Source organism: Schistocerca piceifrons, chromosome 1 (genome assembly GCF_021461385.2).
Source record: "Schistocerca piceifrons isolate TAMUIC-IGC-003096 chromosome 1, iqSchPice1.1, whole genome shotgun sequence".
Classification (NCBI taxonomy): Eukaryota; Metazoa; Arthropoda; class Insecta; order Orthoptera; family Acrididae; genus Schistocerca; species Schistocerca piceifrons.
In genome coordinates, this window is record NC_060138.1 from 1019430251 (window position 1) to 1019443958 (window position 13708).

Here is a 13708-nt window from a genome sequence, read left to right on the forward strand (position 1 = left end):
AAACATTACTTCAAACCATTTAACACACAAAAGTATTTTAGAGTATCCTTTTTTGAAGTTCTATACATCAAACAAGTGGAACAAAAAACAGAAAAAAATCAAATAAATGAGAACATATCATCTGTAAACAATGTCATTATACATTAAATGGTGAGATCCATACAAGTCACTCAACCAAAAGGAACAGGAAGTTGGCATACTTGGTTAACTACTCGTGTTCATATTCTCTGGCTGCATAATACAGTCAACATTGAAAGATACTGTAACAGAATTTTAAAGGTAGTTCTCCCCCATATCTTGTATATCAGAGCAATAAAAAGGACAGGTATAGTAATGCAAAAAAGTCAGTATTCTATTTCTCACACCTGTGCTCATAATATAACATTCTTAATGTGCTCTGTACAGACTGCCAGAGACACCATAATGCATTACAAAACAACTGCTACGGTATCTGACAGCAGGAAAATATGCACTGACAATGATTTATTCTCGACTGTGTTAGAATAAAACTTTGAAATGGAACATAGAACATTGACTATGACTGGGAAAGTTCTGGCAGAATGTTAATAATTTGGGAGTAAAGATAACAACTCACCAAACAGCAGAGGTGCTGAGTCATTGACAGGCACACATACAAGACTGGCATTGAACTGTTGTATTAAACACAAGACAAGTGAAAAACGTACTTCCAAAGCAATGAGCTATAAGACATTTTAATGACATCAGTGTCAGGACAAGTTATACACAAATATTAGTCTGTAGACTCTGGTGCATCAGCGCATGTCAAAACACTGATGTTATTTCAAACAATGGAAAACCCAGGTTGGAATACCAACAATTATGAAAAGGATAGACGGCTACTCACCAAAAAAGATGATTCCTTGTATTGCAGGCAGGCACAACAAAGTGAATGTTACAGACTGAGCTTTTGGTCAAAGTGTTTTAAAGAAAAGGCACACATTCACCCAAGCAGCCACATCTCTTGCACACTTTATCTCCAAACGCTCAGGACAGACTGCAACTGTTGTGTTGAACAAAAGCAGCAATCTGCAGTGGGGCAGGGAAGGGAGAAGGGATAGCAGGGTAAGAGTGGGGGGAGAGAAGAGCACTGTCTGGCAGAGAATGCAGGGACTAGAAGGGGACAGGACAAGGTTGTCATGCACAGCATCAGGATGCTGTGGGGAAAAGGGGGGAGGGAGATGGAGGGGGGGGGGGACAGGTTGCCGGGAAATGGGGAGCAGAGAGGGGAAAAGACTGCTGAGTGTGTTGGCAGAGACTGTCATACAATGACAGTGAGGAGATGTGAATTGGGAGGAGGTGACAGGACAGAGGGGGCACAAACTGTTAGTTGGAGGGTGTGTGGACAGTATGTTAATGTAGGTTGTCATTGGTACTGTCTCCACACCCTCCACCCAACTATTTCTGCCCCCTCTGTCCTACTACCTCTTCCCAATTCACATCCTCTCATCCTTATTCTGTAACACTCTCTGCCAATGCGTCCACCAGTCTTTCCCCCCTCTATTTACCTCTTTTTCCCATTCCTTGTTACCCCAACCCCTCTCCCCCACAACCTCTTGACACTGTCGCCTTCTCCTCCCTGCATGTCCACCAGTCAGCAGCCTTCTCTCCTCCCACCTGCAAACTCTGCTATCCCTCCCCCTCCCCTGCCTCACTGCGGATTGATACTTTTGTTCAACATAACACCTGCTGTCTGACCTTAGCGGCCAGAGATAGCGGTCATGTGTGCTTTAGGTGTGTCTGCATGAGTGAATATATGTATGTGTATGCGTGTGGACTGTGTGTGTGTGTGTGTGTGTGTGTGTGTGTGTGTGTGTGTTTGTGTGTGTGTGTTCCTTTCTCTTTTGAAGAAGACTTTGGCTGAAAGCTCAGGGTGTAACTGTCTACTCACTGTGCCTGCTTGCAACTCAATGTGCCATCTTTATGGTAAGCAGCAATCTATCCTTTTCATAATTGTTGACACCCACGAGTTGTGCACAATGCTCAGTTCACAAATAGTTGTACCTAATGACAAAAACTTGCCTACCACAAGGCCAGACTGTACACATACTGAGCCGGCCGCGGTGGCCGTGCGGTTCTAGGCGCGTCAGTCCGGAACCGCGTGACTGCTACGGTTGCAGGTTCGAATCCTGCCTCGGGCATGGATGTGTGTGATGTGATTAGGTTAGTTAGGTTTAAGTAGTTCTAAGTTCTAGGGGACTGATGACCTCAGGTGTTAAGTCCCATAGTGCTCAGAGCCATTTGAACCATTTTTTTGTACACATACTGAAGCACTAGCAAGCAAAGAGAAGATGAATATTAAGGTATCACATCAGCTCTACGTACCCCAAGTGAGTAAAAATAAACTTTCCACATGCAAAATAATGGAACAAAGAGACTCAGAGATTTTTAGGGTTCCGTACCTCAACTGGTAAAAGCAGAACCCTTACAGTACCACTTTGTTTTCCATCTGTCTGTCCGACTGTAAGACCCCCTTTTCTCAGGAACAGCCAGAGGTATCAAGTTGAAACTTATGTCGCATACTAAGGTCTATGGTATTTTGGCAGTGTGAAAAATTAAGCTTCTACGTCAATTCAATAAAAAGATATGGCCACTTATGTCACATGTTTCAATACTCGCAAATTCACCCATCAAAACCTATGGGTACTTTCCCTTGACCTAGAACCATGAATGCCAGTGTTGTCCATCCATCTGTGTGTCCATCTGTTAAGACCCCTTTCCCCTAGGAACAGGTGGAGGCAGCAAGTAAAAATTTACGTCAAATACTAAGGTCCATGGTACCCTGGCAGTGTAAGAAATTTAAGCTTATAAGTCAATGCAATCAAAATGTATGGATATATATGTCATATATTTTTATACTCACAAACTCACTCATCATAAACTAAACATGAACTATCAACATACTTTTCAGGCCTGGTGGTCCAGCAGTAAAACATGTGCCTGGAAACTGGCAGATACGGACTGAATCTTGGTAGAACCGCAGGTTTTTCAATCTTCACTTTACCCTAAAAACAACAAGTGGTTCAAAGTCCATGTTAAACTATATGTCCTCTTTTCCCAGTTGGATAACTGAGGTAGGTTAGGGGCACACAAGTTATCAAAGTGACATGCAATAGAAAGACTTGTACCAGGCCACTGAGCTAAACAGCATTATAATAATAATAACTATTATTATTATTATTATGATTTATTATCTACATACATAATTAAGTCTGTACAGAACCATCAGAGCAAGAGTCATACTCACACTTGACACTTGTCTGGCTTTTTTTTTATGACAGGTATTGCCATGTTCATGATGAAGAAAAGCAATATGTAGTCTGTGTATGTGTGTCTACTGCTGACAAAGGCTTAATGGCCGAAAGCTATGAGTGTGAATCTTTTTATTGTGCCTATCGCGACTCAGCATCTCCGCTATATGGTGAGTAGCAACTTTCCTTGGAAAAGTGATTCCGTTCAATAACAACCCAGGAATACCCCAATGGTAAGCTATGAAAAGAATCCTATAATTTTTGATGGGACCTAAAGATTTTCTTGTGAGTAAGATCATGACATCACTGATTCTGAGTAGGCTGAGGCCACTGAAGACAGAAAACTGACTACTTGTTTCTTGTTTATGTCACAAGGTGCAGCAATTTCACAGAAAATCAATACCACCAACAGTAACACACTCAACAATATAAGTGGAATACATGTCATTAATACAGTAAGGAAAGTTCTACTAGAATGTAAATAATTTAGGAGTAAAGGAGATCACTTGCTGAATAGCAGAAGTGATGAGACACTATCTAGCTGGCTCAATGTAGGTCCACAGGTGTGTGTTTGTGTGTGTGTGTGTGTGTGTGTGTGTGTGTGTGTGTGTGTAGTGTTGCCAGAAGTTTTCCAAAGTGAAATTTCCTGACAACTCCCTGATTTCCAGGCACAATTTTAGCATTTTCCCTGACAGATTTTGGTACTTGAAGGGTAAGTAAACAAATAAACTGACAAGTGTTTCTGAACGTGTTTGTAACTTTAATTTTGTATGAACAGGCAGTTACTGTCTTATTTACAGGATATGTGACCAGGGGGCTGAGCAAACAGGTAAACTGTAAATAAAATCCATTTTTAGTTAAAGGATTTCTGTGTTTATTAATGAGTTAACTCAAACTTTGAATTAACAGCGAGATTTTTCTCCTCCTTCTGTACAGGATTTATGAACTTTCCAGGCAAGATAATGTGTCAGATCATACAAGAAACATAAAAGAAATGTGTTGTATACTGTAACATTAAAATTTCGAAAATAAGAACACCACCACTGGTGTGTCTAAAGTGGCATTTTCTCTCCCAAATAATACTCAGTGTTTTGTCAAACAATAAAAAGTCAAACAAGTAATTAAAATCAATCAATGAAAATTCCTCCTTTGTGAGAAAAGTGATCACTTAATCAATTCCACTCAATTGAGTGGCCCTCTCGGCCAGTATCCATGACATTTTGGGCTTCAGTTCATCAACTTGCTGGATGATGGATCTCTTCTATCTAGCTCTCTTGCCTGCTTCATCTTTTTCACATTGCTTCTACTTTAAAGCCTCACCATACTGATCTTGAGCACTGTAAAAGTCCAGAATCATTCTTTTGTCAACATTAATCTTGAAGACCCCACCAGGTGATTGCAGGCCATCATACACTTGACTTATGGCTACAAGTGACTTGGTTTCTTGTTTGATCATCATGAACTCCTTATTCATGAAAAACTTTGCTCTACAGAGGCTCAACCATGGCTCAGAATAAAAACCTTCTAAAGAAAGCTATACAAATTCTGACAGCTAGTTTCACCACCCAATAAGTCTCTCTAAAAACAATCAATGTTCATCTCCCTTCTCTTGTAGCTTGCACAGAGATCCAAAAATTCTTGCTTACCTAGAAGTTGTGTGGATTCTTTCTCAACTTTGTCACAGTCCTTACCACTCATCTGTGAGATTCTATTCTTGCTAGTTTTGGACTGCTATTTATCACAGGTGGATCGCAAAAGCTTATGTATCTACAAATGCTATACTTCAAAGGTGACTTTAGGAGGAGGACGGGTGCTGATAACCTCGCTGTTGTGCGCCCTAAAACACTAATCGTCATTAGGAGGAGGAGTGAGCATATTTTGATCACAAAATCCCTGAAATCAGTCCTGAAAGTTAAAATATCTTTGGCAAGCAATTTTACCTTTTTCAGCTCAGATTGGACAACATGATCTAATGTTAATTTCTTTGGCAGGAATAAGACTAACTTCGTCATCAAGTTTTACATCACATACCAATTTTGCAGCAGATAATACATCAGACTTAACTATTATGGACACCACATCTGCAAGAATAGAATACAAAGCATTGGACAGGAAACATGCGGCAGAGGCCACATACTGGAATTACCTCGAACTGAGAATTACCTGCCCCAGAACAAAGGCAACGACATATATTTTCACCGGCAGCAGAGAATCTTCAAGGTACTCCAAAGTCAGTGGCCAGCTGTAAATATCTTGTGCTACTGTGTAAGTCTTTAGGAAGGGGGTGATTTTTACACCCCGATAGGATACAGCCTCATTTTCCAGCCAGGGCACGAAGCAAAACTTTTTAGGGAAGGGTAAGTATTTGGGATTATTAAATTTTTTATAATTTGCTTTTCTTACAAGTACATTCTTCAACATATTATAAATCCCACAGTTAGTTTTTAAGGCTGCATTCCTGAAACTCTGATGAACTGTATGACGACAAGATCCCACATCAATAACAGTTGACACACTGTCCCCATTAATACTCTTCAAAACAAGACACAAGCCGTTCAAGAATGTCCAGGTTGACATTTGCCCCATTCATTGATATTTGAAACATGCTGGTAAGATTCAGGTCAGAAAGAAGTTTCTTTCTTGAAGCCGTCCAACATATTGGCAGCAGTGGTATGCCCTAAAATACAAATGAAAAGTAATGCATTTCAACCTGTTTGTTAACTCTGTGGAAATATCTGAAAGTAATATTCATTTGCTGCAACTCAGCCACCTGGTTAAGGCTCTCGTCAAATGAGATTACAAATGGAACATCGCCTTCGAGATCTGTGAGACCATTTTTCCTACAGTGCACAGCTAAGCCATTAATGATATCATTTGATGTCTTGGTCCAACCAAGACCAGCAACAAAGCAGTCTGCTTGCCTGCAGTAGAAAAGGACACATGATTTTCGACAGCCTGCAGGGTCCATAATACTTCACCTTGTAGCATCATCCTGGATCAGGTACTTTGAAATGTGACTGTTAGCTGACACCGAATTAGTGGCAGTGGTGAAGGCAACACTGTAGTTGCTGGGAGAATGACGAAACAATTGTCAACTGTGAGACACCTGATTCACCAATTACCACCATTTCACCTAGTGTCAACAGATCATCTTTATCATGCCCAGTTATCTCCTCAGATGACAAGCAGCATTATTCAGAAACATTAACACCCCGAAGATTATCAAATATTTCATTAACATGATTACATCATCCATGTCATATTCTCAGGGGAAGAACAGTGGTCAACAACAGATGGATACATCCAGTTTCAGTATGTGCAAGTGGTGAAGAAGGGATTAATGAAAGCAACTCTCTCATCCAAAGAGGAAGCGAGAAGAACAAAAACATTAGGAAAATGAAATTGCGGGCCGTACCTTGCTGATCCTCCCTCTTCACTGCAATACCAACAACAAGTTCCATAATGAACACCAAAGCTTGACACTGGAAAAAGAGTGGGTAGGTTACATTAAGCACTGCAAGGGTAGATCGAGAATGCCACAGTCTGGTGGTCACTTTGGAATGCTAACCTTTTGGCAAGGGTTCCCAGTTCACCTGAGGTTCCTGTTGTCCTCACTTATGTTTTAAAACATTACTGGACTACTCTTTTAATGGAATAATGCATCACCAAACCGGCAGGGTAAAAACAACACAATCAACAAAACTAAAATCCCAGTATGGTCAATGAGGGTATACAGACCACTGGGTAAAAATAAAAACATATTCCAGACTTTCTTTAAGAAACCTTTTGAGTGTGATGGATTACACAAAATATGGGGCAATGAATGGTAACAACCTTACCCGAAACATGTCCAAAAGTCAGTCCTCGGCTCAAATACCAGCTCCAGAGTTCCACTTTTCTCTTCCTTGAACTTTTTTCATATTCACTGACCTTAAATGTTGTGTTTCACAGGCAGCCTCCTAGAGTCTATGCAATACCTGAAATCGTAGCACTACACTCACAACTGACCAAAAAGATGAATGTCCACTGTCTTCCTGACCACCACAACTGCCTTGGGTGCTTATCTCTTTCCACGTGGCTGATGAGGGCCTTTTCTCCATGTTGCTGTGAGTGAAAGACTTATTGCATAGTGTGCAATATTCCTGTAACTCTGATGTCTTGTGGTCCTTCATACCCTCACACCTCCAGTCATTCAGCCATTGAACACTGAATTTCACCTTGCCTGTTTCCACCAGGATCTACAACCTGAATTCCATAGGAGCTGCCACAGGACTGAGGACAGAAAGTTGACTGTTGACAACACCCCCACAGCAAGCAAAAGGTGGTGTGCTTTCACAGACAAGTTGAAACACAAGTGAGAGGACAAATAAGGATCACATTGCAGGGGAATGCCCACAGTGTTGTGGAAATCCTTGTGAGGTACAAGGGTTCTGGTTCAGTTACAACCTACCTTCGCATTAGCTGCCCACACGAGTGGCTTTTCCTGATGGACAATGGATATTTGCGACAGAGTCTTGGATACCTACAGTCCCTGCCTTCAAGTTTTTGGATGCCCAATCTTGACACAGTACCTGCAGTTCTTGGGATTGGAGATCAGGTCTGACAATCAGGTTGTTGTTGTTGTTGTGGTCTTCAGTCCTGAGACTGGTTTGATGCAGCTCTCCATGCGACCATACAGTAAAGCTGCATGCCCTCGGGAAAAATTACGGCTGTAGTTTCCCCTTGCTTTCAGCCGTTCGCAGTACCAGCACAGCAAGGCCGTTTTGGTTAATGTTACAAGGCCAGATCAGTCAATCATCCAGGCTGTTGCCCCTGCAACTACTGAAAGGGCTGCTGCCCCTCTTCAGGAACCACGCGTTTGTCTGGCCTCTCAACAGATACCCCTCCATTGTGGTTGCACCTATGGTACGGCTATCTGTATTGTTGAGGCACGCAAGCCTCCCCACCAATGGCAAGGTCTATGGTTCATGGGGGGGACAATCAGGTACACCCACGCAAACCTTGTAACAAGCCACAGTCAGTCAGGATGTCCACTAACCCACACTCTCCCCACACACCAGTTTACGTCACTCTCACAGTGTTAACACTGGCTAACCTGCAACCTTTCTCACAAGATTTTAAAGAAACTTTTCAAAATAAATACATAAATAAAAATAAAAAAAAGGGTTTTTACATTAGTTACAGCTTTATATGTCAGCTGAATGATGAAATGTTTATAATTTTGTTAATGGTCATAGCTATTGCGATATTTTGCACAAAAGTCTTATACTGTGTGAAATTCGAATTCGTTGCAATCAAAAATGTGTCTGGCGCATATTACGCTACATATAGCTACATACAAAATTTAGCTAACATCTTGAATTTTTTTTAAGTTTAAGGGAAGAGATCAATACCTAATTCCAATCCCACAAACATATGAGAATGAAATATTCACAACATCCCTCATGTCTCACAAACAGTTCGAGGTGTTGAAACAAGATTTTGGCAAATGATGGCATAGAAAGAGGAGAATAGTTTGCTGTACAATAAAATGTAGAACTTTCTTATCTGCCATGATATAGGAGTTTTTGTAAAATTTGCAATGGAATGCTGTAATTTTTATGGGTCATTAATAGCTGGTGGAATGAGCATTAGTGTAGTATTGCAATAAGGTAAGTGAAGAGATTAAAATCTTATTTTTATAGTAAGAATGTGATTTTTGATAAGCTTATCATCTGAATTGCACTCAGTTCCTCATTTACTACGCCATTGTTTCAGGATTCTGTCGCAATTATAACTGCATTAGAATGACAGAGAGATGAAATCATGTAAATTCCACTTTGTTTTGACAAAAGATGCAATTTTTAACTGCGGACAGATCATGAAAATCCACCAATTTACAACACAAACAAATGGACTTGGCCTGCAAGCAGATCAGAGAATCTAGATACAATGGGAGAGGCCGCACATTTGTGGGAAACGACAGGCCTCAGACAGGAGGGCCAGGTCTGTCAGAGATACCTGTGGGAATAGTTTGCGGTTCTGGCCTGTCATGAACATCCACTAGTGTATGACCCAATATTTACACAGTCACAAGTCACCGACAGTGTGTTGTTGAACTGAGACCGCAGTGATAAATCAGTGCAACAAATGACTTGTGCAAATACTCTTAAAAAGCACTGCTCACACCTCCATACCGCTTTTGTTAGTAACTGCTTGGCTAGCAGCAAGCAGCAGTGGCAGCACTGACTCCGAGAAGTGGTTGGGAGGATGGAGTAGGACACTCAGCAGCTACTTAGCTGTCCCAAGCCACTGGCAATGCATGGTGGCACCGTAAACAAACTATTTCATCTGCTAAACTAAAAATGAGATTTTCCAGTGGTCACCCCTCCCCCCAACCTAGAACTTCCCTGACACATAAGCGAAATTCTCTGGTGTTCCCTGATTTCCAGTATATGTGGCAATCCCAGCATGTGTGCATGCAAGCGGGCTCTCTAGCTCATCCAAGGACTTCTTCCAAAAACTAAAGAAGTTTCCATTCTCTTTTGTGTGTGCCTATTGACAATGTTGAGTGGTCTCTTTTACTCCTAAATTACATACATGGAATTAACTTAATGCCTGCCAGGAAGCAATGTGACTACAATGGCTACAAAGACAAATATCCTGATCCTCACAACATGCCTCGATTAAATTAAAGGTTGCACAGAACACTTTGATACCAGGCATCATTTTGTCACAGAAAAATTGATTCAGAAGAAATAACAGTAGGGCAAACTTCAATAATGAAATGCTCACAGACATAATGAGAATGTTAGAGTCAAGTACTAAGCATCATCTACTAACACAATACATGGACGTAGGGATGAAGTACTGAGAGGCATTGCTTCTAATGGGTTGCTGGTAATTATGAATTAGAAATGATGCCTCTACTAAAAAAAAAATAATCATCTTTGACTCTACTGTTATGGCTGTGGCTATGGTAGCTTTCTGTAGTTGTTCTATACTGCTGTATAGTGTAATGAAGCCTCCCTTTTTTCTCTAGCTTATAGATTCTTGCACAGTCTCAAGGTATGTTATAACAAATATTTCTGAACCAATGTTATAATCAGTTTAGGAAGGCACTAGTTTCAGTTTCATTAAAATTATACAACAGAAAGTCAATAACAAAAGTGTCTTTTTCAACACATGAGCTACCACATTAACATAAATTCTGTGTCCTCTTTACCATAGCCACAAATCTTGCAACTCAATTTGTGTAAACTGACAGGAAGTCAAAATGTCAAATTGCATATGTCTTTTTGGAAGTTTTGTAATAAGACAACAAGTATTTAAGTATCATAGTACATAATTAACGATGACCATCATTAATTCAGTTGAGAAACTTTCACTTACACCACCTCACCACTGCTAACCTCATTTTCTCACATTACTGAAGCCAAGTACAATAAAGCTTTCCAACAATGATATTACTTGCTATAACCATTCAATTATCAAGGAATATTTTATTTCATTACTATACATCTCACAAAGCATAAAAATACAACATTTGAGGATTAACGTTGTTTACTCAGTAAACAACTTACTTGCAATACAACTTACACAATAAATACTTACTAAGATGCCATCATAATTCTCAGAGTCTGCAGTGAGAAACGCAAATAGAGCACGCAGATAAGGATCAGAGAGATGAGTGCGAGACGTGATGCAAAGTTCTCGCCACATGCTGTTTTTATCATCTGAAAACCCTGTGCAAAAATATAAAAAAAGAGACAATAAAATATATATCATCCCTTTTTACATTTACAACAAAATCTACATTTATATTCTGTAAACCACTGTGAATTCTCTGGCAGAGGGTACATCCCCCTGTAACAATTATTAGGGTTTCTTCCCATTCCACTCACTAATGGAGTGCGGGAAGAATAACTGTTCGAGTGCCTCTGTGCGTATTTCAATTATCCTATCTTATACTCACAAACCCTATGTGAGTGGTAAGTAGGGGTTGTAGTACATTTCTAGAGTCATCATTTAAAGTCAGTTCTTGAAACTTTGTTAGTACACTATTTCAGGATAGTTTAGGTCTATCTTCAAGAGTCTGCCAGTTCATTTCTTTCAGTATCTTAGTAGAACTTTCCTGTGGGTAAAAAAAAAAAAAAATAATAATAATAATAAAATAATAATGACCATTTGTGCTGCCCTTCTCTGTATATGTTAAATCTCCTGTGTTAGTCCTATTTGGTATAGATCCCACACACTTCAGCAATAATCTACAATGGGTTGCACAAGTGATTCGCAAGCAATCTCCTTTGTAGACTGACAGTACTTCCTCAACGTTCTACCAATAATCCAGAGTCCACCACATGCTTTACCCACAATTGAGCCTATAAGATCATTCGATTTCCTATCCCTATAAAGTGTATGTACGAGTTGGCTGAGTCCACAGTGTACTAGTAAAGCTAAACCATCAATCAGTGAAAAAGGAATAACATTGCACAATAAAATATGGTGCTTTACACAATGCAAAATGCCATGCATAATGAGACTGAAGAACAGTAAGCATCTTTTAAAAGAGCATTAGCGAAGTGTGGAGAAAGAATGGATAAAATTCAGGAAAACAGGTATTTGAAATATTACCTGTTGCTAAAAATTTCTTAGTTATCAACAGAAATGAAATTATATCCAATAGGTTGACAACATACTAAAAACTGAAACTGAAATTAAAATGTCTTTCTCCTCATATTAAGAAAATATAAAGTCAGAGTACAAAGAAGTAGAGAAAATTAGGGTTTAACACCACAAGGACAAACAGGGACATTACAGATGGTACATATTTTTGGACCAGGCATTAATAAAAGGAAATCAGATAAACCCACTTCAGAGTAAAATATGTGGTGTTAAACTGAATGTAAGCTTGTAAGTTATGACATTTAAGTATGTAAATGACACATCATTACGTATCATTAAGTGGTGGTGACAAACTATCCTTTTAAATTATTTCTCAATATGTAAATACACAAATTATGTAATGTTTCAGTCTACTTAGTGAGCTCATACATTCTTCACATGGTGAAAAATAATTTATTCTACAGCAGCAATAAAACGTAAAAAGAGTTGGTGCTGAAAGAATGAAATGACATGGTGGGAGCAACAAATACAAGAATCGAAAAAGTAACCACTGTGTGAGCTGTGCCAAGAAAAGATTAGAGGATCAATATGTGATGAAAAACTGGACAAGGCTGCTAGTATATACGGCCAGAAGAGGAATGCAAAGCCCAGTATGAATGACGCTCTGAAACCAGCAGAGAGGCATCACACCTTGATAACACTGATACATTAATGGTACAGATTTTAATTCCAATATACTGGAAATAGCCCTCTGCTAATGGGTAAAAAAAAATTCCTCACTTTTATCACCACACTGAAACTCGGGCACTGTGTAACACATGCTGTGCTTCACTGGTCCCTCCTTTCATTCAAAGTTTTCTATGCACAACTCAATTGAGATCTTTCTAGGTCAGTATAGCATAATAATTTATTCAGCCAAGGATCTTACAATGATATAAAATATATCAACTTAATACAACAAAAAATGTAGGTCACATTGTCAGGAGTCAGATTTCCACTTATTGTCTACTACTTTTCCGTCTATTTTGTTTGCACATGGTGGTGACATACCCAAGTTTCATGAAAAACAAAAAAAAAGGCAAACAAAATCAATCTTGTGCCACTTAAAACGTTCAACATCAATATCAAGACACAGTCACCAAACTTGTTTTCAATCAACTGACACAAATTCAACGAAGAACATACTTTAAATATTCTCTTATCTAGTTCGCCATGCAAAATATGGTGCACCCATTTGTTTTGGATGTCCACAACCTCCATTACCTCTCTAAAATACATGTAACAATACCTTATTAAGAAATGGATAATTGCTATTCACCACATAACAGAGATGCCGAGTCCCAGATAGGTACAACAAAAAGACTGTCAGGAAGTGAGCTTTCGACCAAACAGACCTTTGTCAGAAACAGACTACTAGCAATAAACACACACACACACACACACACACACACACACACACACACACACACACACACACGCAGCAGCTGGAGACTGTGGGTCTGTGGTGTGTGGTGTGTGTGTGTGTGTGTGTGTGTGTGTGTGTGTGTGTTTTTCCAACAAAGGTCTTTTTGGTCAAAAGCTAACTTCCTGAGAGTCTTTCTGTTGTGACTATCTGTGACTCAGCATCTCCAATATAGGATGATAGCAACTATCCATTTTGTAGGATTGTTACACATCATCCTGTATTTTCCACTGTTTGTAACAATACCTTCAGTTTTAAAAACAATGTAAATCACTAGCAGCACTTTAGTCATATTGTTTCAAGAGTGATTACATTCTGTCTTCTATTTCAGTTTTCCCATTTTATGGCTCTGAGCACTATGGGACTCAACTGC

The 13708-nt window shown here is 39.6% G+C and overlaps 1 protein-coding gene across 1 annotated transcript in view; it reads right to left on the minus strand.

The window, feature by feature from the left end:
* LOC124713710 (GATOR complex protein MIOS) overlaps positions 1 to 13708 on the minus strand; it is a 215384-nt gene that overhangs the window by 67350 nt on the left and 134326 nt on the right. The window contains exon 11 of the mRNA XM_047242970.1: positions 10863 to 10993. Coding sequence (XP_047098926.1) covers positions 10863 to 10993 — 131 coding nt within the window. The remainder of the gene's footprint in view (positions 1 to 10862; positions 10994 to 13708) is intronic.